At 49.1% G+C, this 11,540-nt stretch overlaps 1 protein-coding gene across 1 annotated transcript in view; it reads right to left on the reverse strand.

Annotated features, from left to right (window-relative positions):
- The window catches only part of DENND2C (DENN domain containing 2C), a gene marked incomplete at its 3' end in the record, with an annotated part of 16,174 nt that extends 6,791 nt beyond the window's left edge, over positions 1 to 9,383 (reverse strand). The window contains exons 1-7 of the mRNA XM_010163961.1: positions 8,581 to 9,383; positions 6,717 to 6,865; positions 6,060 to 6,172; positions 5,639 to 5,806; positions 2,756 to 2,852; positions 1,964 to 2,008; positions 471 to 658 (exon numbers count right to left, since the gene is read on the reverse strand). Of these exons, the coding sequence (XP_010162263.1) occupies positions 471 to 658; positions 1,964 to 2,008; positions 2,756 to 2,852; positions 5,639 to 5,806; positions 6,060 to 6,172; positions 6,717 to 6,865; positions 8,581 to 9,383 (1,563 nt within the window). The remainder of the gene's footprint in view (positions 1 to 470; positions 659 to 1,963; positions 2,009 to 2,755; positions 2,853 to 5,638; positions 5,807 to 6,059; positions 6,173 to 6,716; positions 6,866 to 8,580) is intronic.
- Positions 9,384 to 11,540: the final 2,157 nt, after the last annotated feature.

The raw sequence follows: 11,540 nt of genomic DNA on the forward strand, positions 1-11,540 counted from the left end.
GTCTTGGTAATTTCTCCCAGAACAGTATAAATAAGTGTAAGAGCCCTGAGATTCTAGTTCCTGTGCACCATCAGTCAAATTGCTTCACTCCTTGTTTATAAATCACAGACTACCAGGATGAGGTTGTGCCAGCTTTGGGAACAGAGCGCTGCACTCCCTCCTCTCTCCTGCAGGCTGCCTCAGCAGTGCATCACAGTACAGTATAGGGCTTTATGATATTTCCAGGCAATTAGAATTAGAGCAGGAGCCTTCCTAGTTCCAACAAAAGACAGTAAACTCATTAACAAGATAGATCCTCAACGACCGCCCAATGCTACACATTAGGTCTGTAACAGAGCAAGGTGCTTCATATTCCAAGCCTGTATCCCAACCAGTGGGCCAGCTTTACCAGTGTAGAGTTGAGGAAGGGATACACACCACGAGAGGAAATAAACAGCTGCTTTGTGGGCAGGTTTCCATGCAACTCATACCTTGCTGGGAAACTGCTGTATGATGTGTGGTGTGTACGTCCTCTCAGATGCCTTCTTGTGCAGCGACACCACCACAAACAGCTCAAATAGCTGCCGCTCCTGGAGCTCTATCAAATCTCTCTCCAAAGTCTGGTAGTGCGGGTTCCTCTTGGAGGCTGACTGCCCCTGAAGCAGGCACCTGTGTCGACCTGAAGAAAGGAACAAATCCAAAACCAGGTCGTGGCTATCACTGTCACACACCTACAGGTCACAGAAGAGGAGTCGTCACCACCTTTAGGAGGAGGAAAAGAGATGGGTGCATCTGCCTAACGTCACTGCTGCGTTCTACGGCACCTGGACTCCTGCGTCAGCTTCTCAAGCACCGAGCTGCTCCAGACAGGGGAGCATTGGCCTTGCAGCAGCTCTGCAAATCCCTCTTGACTGACAGCCAGCATTCTCCTGCTGTCCTGACATTCCTTCCACACATCTCAGAGTGACATGCCGTGGTAGCAACAAGGAAAGCTCAGCAGTGAGAAGAAGCTCAGCTCCACCAGTTCAGTACCTGCCAGGCCTCAGGCAGCTACTCTGTAAAGCAGCATGACCATTCACAAGAGGCAGAGCCAGTTTCCTGGCCAAGAAACCTCCAGGCTGGGACATCTCGACAGGCAGTACAGACTCACAAGCACAGGCACAGCACTCTGATGTAAGGAATTCCTGTAGCCTAGGCACCATAACACATTCTGGACACTTTGGAAACAACTCTTAAAGCAGGCAGTGACTCATTGTCTGCAGAGACTCTACAATCTCCATTGCTCTCAACATAAAAAAGTGGATCTTCACTACTCACTCCCAGTTAGGGTCTTCTGTATGCTTCCCTCCAAGTAAACAAAACATCTAAAACAATTCTGTTGGTCCTTTTTGCTAGATGCTTGCTTAAAGACATGACAGTCACTCATCAGGGCTGCCAGCCAACCATCACCATTTCACATTCAAACCTTACCAGTGTAGAAACTAAGACCTCTTTGGTCCTTCCCACATCAGCTAAAACCAAGTAGGTATTTCAAGTCCTACATGTAGTTTGGGCCTATGATCAAACTCAGGACTGTGGAACCAGACAGATAACCCAGAGGAAAGGGCATTTCACATGACACATATAAAACAGAACCAAAGCAAGGAAGTAGGGGGAAATAACCTCAAGTGTTAGCAGCAAAGGTGATCCAGGGACAATCTCATGCAAGATGTATTTTAGTTAAGTGTGACTCTACCAGCCCAATAATGAGTCTACTTCTAGCCACTGGCAGTTTAATGGCATTGAACCTCAAGGGCTCAGAAGTGGCAGAAATAGAGGCCGACTTGTCACAGCAACAGCTCCCAGCCTGGGCCATGTTGCCTCTGAAATGTTCCCCTTCTCTGTCTTGGCAGAAGCCACAACTAGTCAGTGTGCTTATGCCACTCAAGCCTTAGCCAAATGTGTAGTGCTATGGGGACAGGACCAGCCCCTGTGATTCACTCACTTTTTGGCTGATTTTCCGTATCACTTTCATTCCCACTGGTTTCACCTGAAACACACATAGTTTTCATTTATTAGCCATGCAGAAGAAAGATGGGCAACACCCAAAGTTGTGAAAGAGAGACAACTTTAGACTCATCAGATCAACTCACTCAGGGCTGCCCACTTATCCTGCTCAGAGCATTAGCAAAGAACAGCCACTACTGGCAAATGTGTTACAACAGTAAATTTCAAAAAGCAGAGCTGATGTCAAGTCACTGTTTCCAGTAAACCACCTATAGGTCAGCTGAACAAAGGCAAAGAACAGAAACCAAGTGGTTATTTGATACTGCTATAAAAGTTAACAGAGTTGCTGAACAGAATATAGTATAAATAAAGACCATACCATGACTAAAACATCAGAACACAAGGATATCACTTTAGAGGCACAAAATCAATGAGTGGAGTAGTCAGAGGCAGTTCTTGTGTCAAGAGATTTTGTAGGGAATTTTTTAGTTTGTTCTGCTTTTTTGAAAAAGCACTTTTAACCAGTAGCCCAGCTCTTCAGGCTCAGATCATAGCGGAATCTTCCATTTGTGACAGTGTTAAACTTGGGTCAGGCAAGTGTTCTGAATCCTGCAGTGCTGAGAGCTCAACAATTCCAGCTGTGAGACGTGGGGTTTAGCACTGCTGAGTCAGACCAGCATGAGCTGCAGGAGGTGGTAGTGCCTGCCTGCCAGCAGTACCCCAGGATGTACAGGAACCGTGCTGCTCAAGAGGTTTATAGCAAAGAGAACGGTGCTGGAGACCTCTGTACCTTTCATTGGAGGTGCTTCTCTCCCACCAGGACTGAGCAACTTCACCTTCTTCTTTCCACGCTTAGAATCAAAGATCTCCTGTACTTTTAGTACCAGCTGAAAACCAAAGCAGAAGCAAAGGTTAACGTGGGGGTCCAGAAAAGGGTCAAGGTGCCTACAGGACTGCAGCTCAACAGCTATCATCTACAACTGCAACACCTGGGAAAGGCCACCCAAGTCCTACCAGGGACCCTGGCTCAGAGAGTACTTCCAGCACACCTCACTGGATAACAAATGAACACAGAATTTCTGCTACAAGAGATTACTGTCAGCACATCTCAAAGCTGACACCAAACTGCTCAGGCATTCTGGAAGTTATCATACTTTGTTTACCAAACAGGGAACAGAAGCAGCAAACGCCTTGGCATCGGAGAGAGACCAACAGCAAATGCACTTCCAAGAATACCCTATAAACCCTTCACCACAAAGGACTCTGAACTCTGCATGCTCTCAAGCATCCCAATTCTTTCCAAACCCAGAAAAAGCAGAGCTCTCTCAGTGTAGCTTGGGGTTTGTCTTTTGTTTGTTTGCTTTAGTTTTTTTAAGTTTGCTGCTGTAGTTGGGTGTCAGACAGCTAGAGTAAGTACTGCAAAGCACCATGCTGGGCACAGAACAAGGCTGCTCTAAGCACAGTCCTTGTCCCAGGGTAGATTGCTAAAATTAAAGGATGATGTACTTTCATTTTGCATAGGTGAACACAGACAGTGGGAGAGAATAACGGGTTTGTGCTGCAGGGACACTACAGACCTGGTCCACTGGAATTAAAAAAAATAATGGAAAGAAACATAGCCCAGTGCAGACTAAGCTACAGACAAGAGAGAAGGGTCAGCATTTAGACACTCCAAGTCGATGCTGTGAACCTTCCTGCCACTGGTCACAATGGCCTTAAAACCAAAGTCCTGATGCTTTCAGTTACTCTGTCCCAGGCCCCTCTGGACTCCCCCTGCCGCAGCTGCCAGGGGTACTGCGCTGCAGGTGGTCCCTGGATTCTGCGTGTCAACGATGGCTATCACCTCACTGTGAGGAAGGATTTATGACAAACGCAGTGAGAAGGTCAAGTTCATTCTTGTCTCAAGTTAAGAATTCATTAAATGGATTTAGGAGGGTGGGGCCCAGCCATTTGTCACCACAAATACTGCATAAAAAGGAAGATATTCAGCAAGAGAACCTGTTTTATAGCTCAAGCCTTTATCCCCAGCTCAGCAAACTAGGTTTAGGCTCTTCTCATTTTCAGACCTATTTCTCCCCATTTTCTGCGTTAGCCAGTCCTCCTAGCACGATGAGGCTGCAAGGAAGAAAACAGCCCACAGCAGAAAGCAATGCTTCTCCTGCAAAATCTGCCTTCTCTCTCCTCTACCACTCAGTCTTACCTAGAAGATTTCCATTATTGTCTTGATTTTTGTGCAGTTGAATCACTAGTGAAAGATCCTGGGTGTGTTTGAGGCAGCTATGTGCTTCTTAAGCAATAAGTAAGTTTTTTCTTTTTAGACTCCAACCTCTTTCTCAATCTCTCGAGCAATCTTGGTTCAACTCCTTGTAAGCAAAAAGAGTAAAGTGTGCTTCCTGCTCATAAATTGTTACCAGATTTTTGGAATAGGTTTGCTTTTAGAGAATGTTTTATTTTTCCCTCCAAATGAAAGATATCTTCCATCACAGCATTTTTATAATCTTGCCATCTCCTTCCTGATTTTCCAGGCCTACAGTTTGTTTAAAAACCCATACAGAAGTTGCTTGTTACTCTAAAGTACTTCATGTTTGAAAAGTATTTTGCAGCTGTCCAACGCTACCTCCCAGACTTGTGCAATTTGAGCAAATACACCCAATTTTCACAAGAAATAAAGATCTGCAGAAGTTAAATGATTTTACCATGGCAAAAGTAAGTTGTTGCCACTACCACAACTGAAATTTGAGCCCTATCCACAAAGTGCCACTACAGTGGCAGCTCCAGCTGTCCTTCTCGAGCACATGCTGCATCTTACCACTGAGGGACATGAGCTGGTAACCAATACTAGTATCTAGAAAGGTTCTCAACGCATCAAGTGAGAATTACAATGGAGTCCTCTATTGTGAAGGTGGATTAAAGCCTTTCTCATTACTCTGGTCTCAGAAGTATATCTGCCTTTGCACACAGGCAGGAGGAGGCAGCAGGGGGGAGAACTGTACGAAGGCTTTGTGAAATGCTCCCATCCCTAAAACCTGCTCTTCACCTTTAGACTATGGAACATGTTCCTGATGGGAAGTCAAGAACTCCAAGCCAACATGCCAAGTAACCAAGGGCCCAGCCAGCTTCCTGCAGCAGCCCCACACTGTCAGCCATCTAACAACTCAGTGCCTGCAGCAAGAACATAAGGGTCAGTCTGAGAAGTCATCAGGAGCAAGGGACGCGCACACACAATTGTGCAGAGCTGGCCCTTCAGCTCACAGAGAGCTTCCTTGCGTTCCTGCACCATGTTCAGCAAACACCAGCACCACTACAGTTCAGGGAAGCACTGGGAACAAGGCTTAAATGACAAAGCACAAGGCAGAGCTAGTATTCACACACAGCATTGATATCCAGGTCAACACCTAGGACTCCTTTTGCAGATTCTTGGCCAACAAAACCACCGCTGCCCCAGCTAGGACTGGCACTCTGGCTTTTTTGATCCCTGAACACCTGCCCTGCTACTTGGAGGAGAAATGGTTTGAGCAGGGTCACTTGTCCACACATACAGCAGTGCTAACCAGCATTCACCTGCCAGACACACAGCTTTGTGACCGCTTACAAAGCACTTAGAAGGTGCTAGACAAAGCAACAAGACTTTAAAATGCCATGCAAAAAATAACGTGTCATGCTTAAATCTCACCCAGGGCAAGTTCTTTCTCCTGCTCGCAGCCTCTACTGCTCGGAACAGCTTCCACTCAGTCAGTGTGACAGGCAGGGTGGTGTCCTTCACCGTTTTTCCTTGGAAACTTGTTTGGGAAGCTTTTAGCTCAACGGTCTTGCGACTGAGGAAGGGAGGTTTTGGGGGAGGCTAGGAAACAGAATCAGAAGAGCTGGTTAAGCATGGGATTAAGCACTCTCCTGTTCCTATTCTTTTGCTCCTTAGCAGCTTAATCAACTGCCACTGCCATGGCTGTTCATTATCATTTACATTAATAACAAACAATAAAAAACAAGGAAAACCAGTGACATAGCAGTAGGGAACGTGGGGAGGGGGGAGCACCAAAGAAGGCTTTTGTGAGGATGACTCGCTGTAAACACACAAGTGAATCCCCTCACCCTACCTTGGGAGCCTTCCTGGTGCTCCGGGGCAGTGGCAGCTTCCAGACAGATGGGACCTTCCACAGGGGTAAGGGCAGCACTCTGATATCTTCATAGGGGTTCTCTTTTGCAGGACCTGGAAAAAGCATTGGACAGGAGATTTATGAAAGGAGATCAAGTCCTGCGTTCTCGCAAGCAGGGAGAGTGTGCAGCTATCTGCCAAGCTTTAACAGGGTCTGAGAGAGATCTGTTAAGATGGATTAGGTTCCCGCCACTCAAAGATCCTTCTAACCCACTCCCATCAACTTGGAAAACTGTACATGGACTCAGCAAAACAAAACACTTGTACCACTGCAGAGGAAGCATCTCTATCGCAAAACAACTAATTCTGTCAGTGTTCACACTGATCTCTGTGCAGCACTCAAGCAAAGCATGTGAAGAGCTAATAAAGAAATCAGTTTAACACAGGCCAACTCCAGCGGCCTTCCATGACATCTGAAATCAGGCTGTTCACATGCAGACAGTTACTGACGTCAACAAAGAACCCCAGATGGGGAGGACCTTAAAAGTCACAGAGCTGGAAAGGGCCTCAATACATTCTCATCTTCATTCCTCCCTCCCCAGCAAATCTGCTACCCTTAAATAAAGTGAGAGCATCCCCCAGAAGCACAGGCACATACAGATAATGTCCTCGTAGATGTTGTCTTGGGACTGTGTGTAGATGAGCCTGGATCCTGGAGTGCCCTTTGTCTCTTCTCCAAGTCTGTGGGAGTTGGTGGTTGCCATCTGGTTGCGGAAGCCCTGGATGTCCTCAAACTCAAAAGATTTCCTAGAGGAAAACCAGTGTAACTTCTCCTAAAGGCACCAGCATGTACCAGTGAGTTGCTGTCTCCAATCCACACAGAGATGGTCCTCCTTGGGGCCATCAAGCACATGGATGTTCCACTCCGGAGTCTCTGGTTTGCAAGTGTTGAGGTTTAACCGCAGCTGGCAGCTCAGCCCCACACAGCCGCTGGCTCGCTCCCCCCAAGTGGGGCAGGGGAGACAATAAGAAGGGTGAAAGTGCAAGCACACGTGCATCGAGATAAAAACAGTTTAACAGGTAAAGCAAAAGGCACGCACGCAAGCAAAGCAAAACAAAGGATTCCTTCATGATCTCCCCTTGGCAGGCAGGTGTTCAGCCATCTCTAGGGAAGCAGGACTCCATCACACCTAACAGTTACTTGGGAAGACAAATGTGCTAACTCCAGATGTCCCCCCTTTCCTCCTTCTTTCCAAAAGTTTTATTGCTGAGCACACCACCATATGGTCTGGGATGTCCCTCTGGTCAGCTGGGGTCTGCTATCCTGGCTGTGTCCCCTCCCAGCTTCTTGCCCACCCCCATCCTACATGCTGGTGGGACAGTGTGAGAAGCAGAAGCCTCGAGGCTGTGTAAGCACTGCTCAGCCATAACTAAAACACTGGTGTGTTATCAATACTATTTTCATCACAAATCCAAAACATAGCACCATACAAGCTACTGTGCAGAAAATTAACTCTACCCCAGTGAAAACCAGCACACCAAGTGAGTCCTACTCACTTACTCTGGGAGATTTTTAAATTAAAAATGAAGTTGGAGCCTCCACAGCCAAGCATGCTCCAAGTAGTCCCATCAGGAGTCCCATCCTGTCACGGAGGCAAGAACCCAAAATGCATTTTGCAGCCCAAGCACTCGCAGCAGTACTCAGAATCAGGGCACTGCTTTTTACCAGAGCTCTCCTACTGCTCATGCTAAGGCTGTTAACACATTTGCAAGTTTGTATTTTCATACACTTGGCCTCCATCTCAAAGTTAGAGCACAGAGGTCACCAAGGAGCTGGCAGGGATTTAGCCCATCATCATAAAAATTTGGTTTGTTGTTGCACGCTTTGCCACAGTGAAAGCAGGTCTCAGGAGTCGTAGCCAAATCTCCACTGCTGATGTTCACACTACTCTCCAGCACAGCTGCCCGAGGCAGCTCAGCTGCAAGCAGAACCAGCACCGAGCTAGCTCAGAGGCTCCTCACTCTGTAACAGGGACCCGCGTAAGGGAAGGAGGGAAGAACAGCCAACCCTACTGCACCAGGGCTACCCACAGCTCACAGCCTCCCACTTTAAGGAACAAGAGAATCTTTCACTCACATGAAAGCTGGAACATTTAGCAGCCATACTGCCCCAAGAGAAAGCTATTCTGTAATCCACACACCGCAGCTGCAGACAAGCTCAGGGCAAGAAGCAAGCAGCACTGTCCCTGGGGCCAGCATATTGTCACTCAGCTCTTTCAAGGTGTGGGGCTGACATCAGTTTGGAGCTTTTAGCCTTCTTTGTAAGATTATCAGCAGTAAAAGCAGTGCACACACAACGCTGGAAAGGGGATACTTTCATCCAGAAATATCCTCTTCCCATCAACAGAGGCATCACCAGTACTAGCACCTCCACAAGGATATCGTGGCAAGCAAGCTGGTTAAAGCCATCTAGGGACTGATTAAGAAAACATGTTTTAGACACGAGAGACAAATCGATGTACCTCTGGGCTCTTCCTCTGATTCTCCTGCTGGCTATTCTCTTCTCAGGTTTGTTAAAAGATGACACCAAGTCTCCTCCATGCTGCTTTTGCAGGGGAGCTTCCCTGGCAGCACTGGCATTGCTACTACCATCCTTTTCTGCAAGATAGCGGAAAGTCCTGCAGGGCTTGGGTGGTGGGACAGCAGCTGGCTCTTCCTCCTGCCCCTCAACCTCAGAGTAAATGTTTTTCAAGCTCCTCTCTGCCCTGCAGAGAGAATCCACTCCTTTGATTTTAAGTTCTCTTTCTGTGGAGCCACAGCTCCCTCGCTTCCTCTGAAGGTCCAAGGGAACTGGCAGGGCTTTGCCAGACAGAAGGGGATCTACTCTCCCCCATAGAGCCTGGGAGGTATAGAAGTTCCCTGGGGGCAGTGTCGCTCCTGAATCCAGGAAGCCTGCTTGCCACTCTCCTTTCTCCTTGGCTTGGGAAGCCAAGCTGCATGCACAGGGCTTCAGGTCACTACAGTCATCAGTCTGCAAGCAGCTCAGTACATCTTCCCTGAAGTCCAAACCCAGGTTCTTTGGATCTTCAGACCCAGTTTTTCTGCCCTTCTCTGTATGTTCTGGTGTCACTTTGGGTAGAGCATTGGAGCTAGCATCATACTTTACTCCAAAGTCCTTCAGCTGCTGTTTCTCCTTGCTGGAGCACCCTTGTGTCCTCCCCTCCCACTGGGAGATCTTTTGTTTGATGTTGCGGCAGTGGCTCCGGGAGAGGGTCTGCACAGCGGAGCGGGAGAAGGTCCTGTCCACTGACCCTGCTGGGTACATGGCAATTGCCAACGTCCTTACAAACACCCCATCTCCAGCCTTGTCCAGGTCCTCCAGTGTCCTGCACGCATCAAGCTGGCGTGAGACACCAAAGCACCCAGTGGTGTCCGAGAGCCCCTGGGTGTCAGCTCTGCAAGGACTGCCTGCCAGCACGACCTGTGGACAAAAAGAAGAAAAGAACCATCAGCTGCACTCCACTTGTCAGCACTGCTGGGAGCTCCCAGCTGCTCTCTGGCAATTGCTGAAGAACATTCCTCCCCAAACCACATGTCCAAGACTGGTGTCCAGAGCACGCTCCCCACAAAGCCTGTTTCTGCAGCACACATCTGGGAGGGCTGACAAAAGGATGCAGAGGTCTCACTGGCTTCAATAACAAACAAACCACAAAAGGAACAACGGACAGCCAGGGATCCCAAGGGTCCAAATTCAAGACAATCATTTAATGATACACGAACGCAATCTGCAGCAGAGCTCCCGGCCAGCCCCTCTGCTGGCCCCCCCGACGCAGGCCAGGCAGGAGCGCTCAGTCTCTCCTGATGCTCTGTACTGCTCAGAGCACCTCACGCAGCACAGAGCCAAACCACTGCAGCACGACGTCTCTAGTAGAGCTCTCAACACAGCAAGATACAAGATACCACGCCAGCTCTATAGAAAGAGAACCACGTCTGCTTCTCCGGAGTCAGTAGCAGTGAGACAACTGCTGCTTCACACAGGACTGGGAGAGTTGTGATGACTGGAGAAGAGCCCAGCTGCAGTCCTTCTCCTAGAAGTGCACAACACAAGTAAAAACCTGTCTGATGTTCTGCTTGTCAACACCTGACCTAAATTCGCCACTGTGGTTCCAGCGCCAGCTCCAGAGCGGCACTGCACCCTCCCCACCCCTGCCAGCAGCCAGGCACAGGCAGGGGATGAGCAGACAGAAGAGGGTTGTTGATCCCCTCATGGAGGGGCAGGGAGAGAGCAGAACAAGTTCAAGAATGACAGAGAATGCACAAAACAGCAAAGCACACCCACCCCACCCTCCCCAGGGTACTGCAGTGCCCCCGCGCCCCCGCCTGCTCCAGGCAGCACAGGGCCCCTGCCATCTCCTACAAACAGGCATCATTTCCAAAACATCCTGAGCCAAAGCAGAGACATCCTTCCTCAATCCGTGTCTGCACAGCCCTGACTCTCAGCCAGGAAAGTAACCTTCCTCTTTCCTACGCCACTGCAACGACACTACAGCAGCAGTGCTCAGTGCCGCTCCTGAGGACCCAAAGCACAAGCCAGAAAACGAAGGCTCTGAGAGGGACAGTCAGGCAAGGACAGGGGCGGAAGAGCCTCCTCTCAGTCTATACAGCTTCAGGCCAGGCACCTTTATTCCCTGCCAGATCTTCCAACACAGGACCACTGGATGCAGAACAGGGGACAGGTCCCCAAAGGACCCTGCAGTGTGAAGAAAGGACTAAGCACTTTCCAAAATAACCATCCCAGGAGAAGAATACCGCAGCTCTTCACCTGTCCAGGCTTGCAAGGCAGGTGTCTGCTACCAGGAACCAGGCGGTTAAGCTAAGCTCATCACACGAGCCAGGGCAAAGGCAGACTGATCTGTGGTGAACAAAGAGCAGACGGGGGTGGCCTGATCCAAGCTAAGTAACCCCCAGACACAGTCTGAGACAGGCCAGACACAGCGTAGGGACACTGAACGGGTGGAGACCACCCAAGTCAGGCAGCCAGCACTTGGATCTCAGGGACCACACGCACTATCCCTCTCACAAACCAACCAGACTTGAGACGACTGCTTTTCTCCTGATCTCTCCTTCCAAACTCCTCCAGCGGCTCCAGTTTGCTTCCCAGTATTGCCACAGAAGCCCAGTTCATCATCCCTACTGCATTAGCGCTTCCAGAAGTTCAGGGTAGTCAAGAATATTGAATTATTTAATCAAAAGCTTTTGTTTTGGGCAAAGAAGAATTAAATAATTTGCTCAAGCAAGGCCACCAACAGCAGGCGGCCCAGGCCAGCTTCTGAACATCTCCGAGGAGGGAGACTCCACCACTCCCCGGGCCACCAGTGCCGGTGCCGGGTCACCCGGAGGGAAAAGCGTTTCCTGATGGTCAGAGGGAACGTCCCTCGCTCAGGTCAGTGTGTGCCCGTGGCCGCGGGTCCGGGCACCGGGC

The sequence above is a fragment of the Antrostomus carolinensis genome, unplaced genomic scaffold, assembly GCF_000700745.2.
Source record: "Antrostomus carolinensis isolate BGI_N321 unplaced genomic scaffold, ASM70074v2 scaffold7643, whole genome shotgun sequence".
NCBI lineage: Eukaryota > Metazoa > Chordata > Aves > Caprimulgiformes > Caprimulgidae > Antrostomus > Antrostomus carolinensis.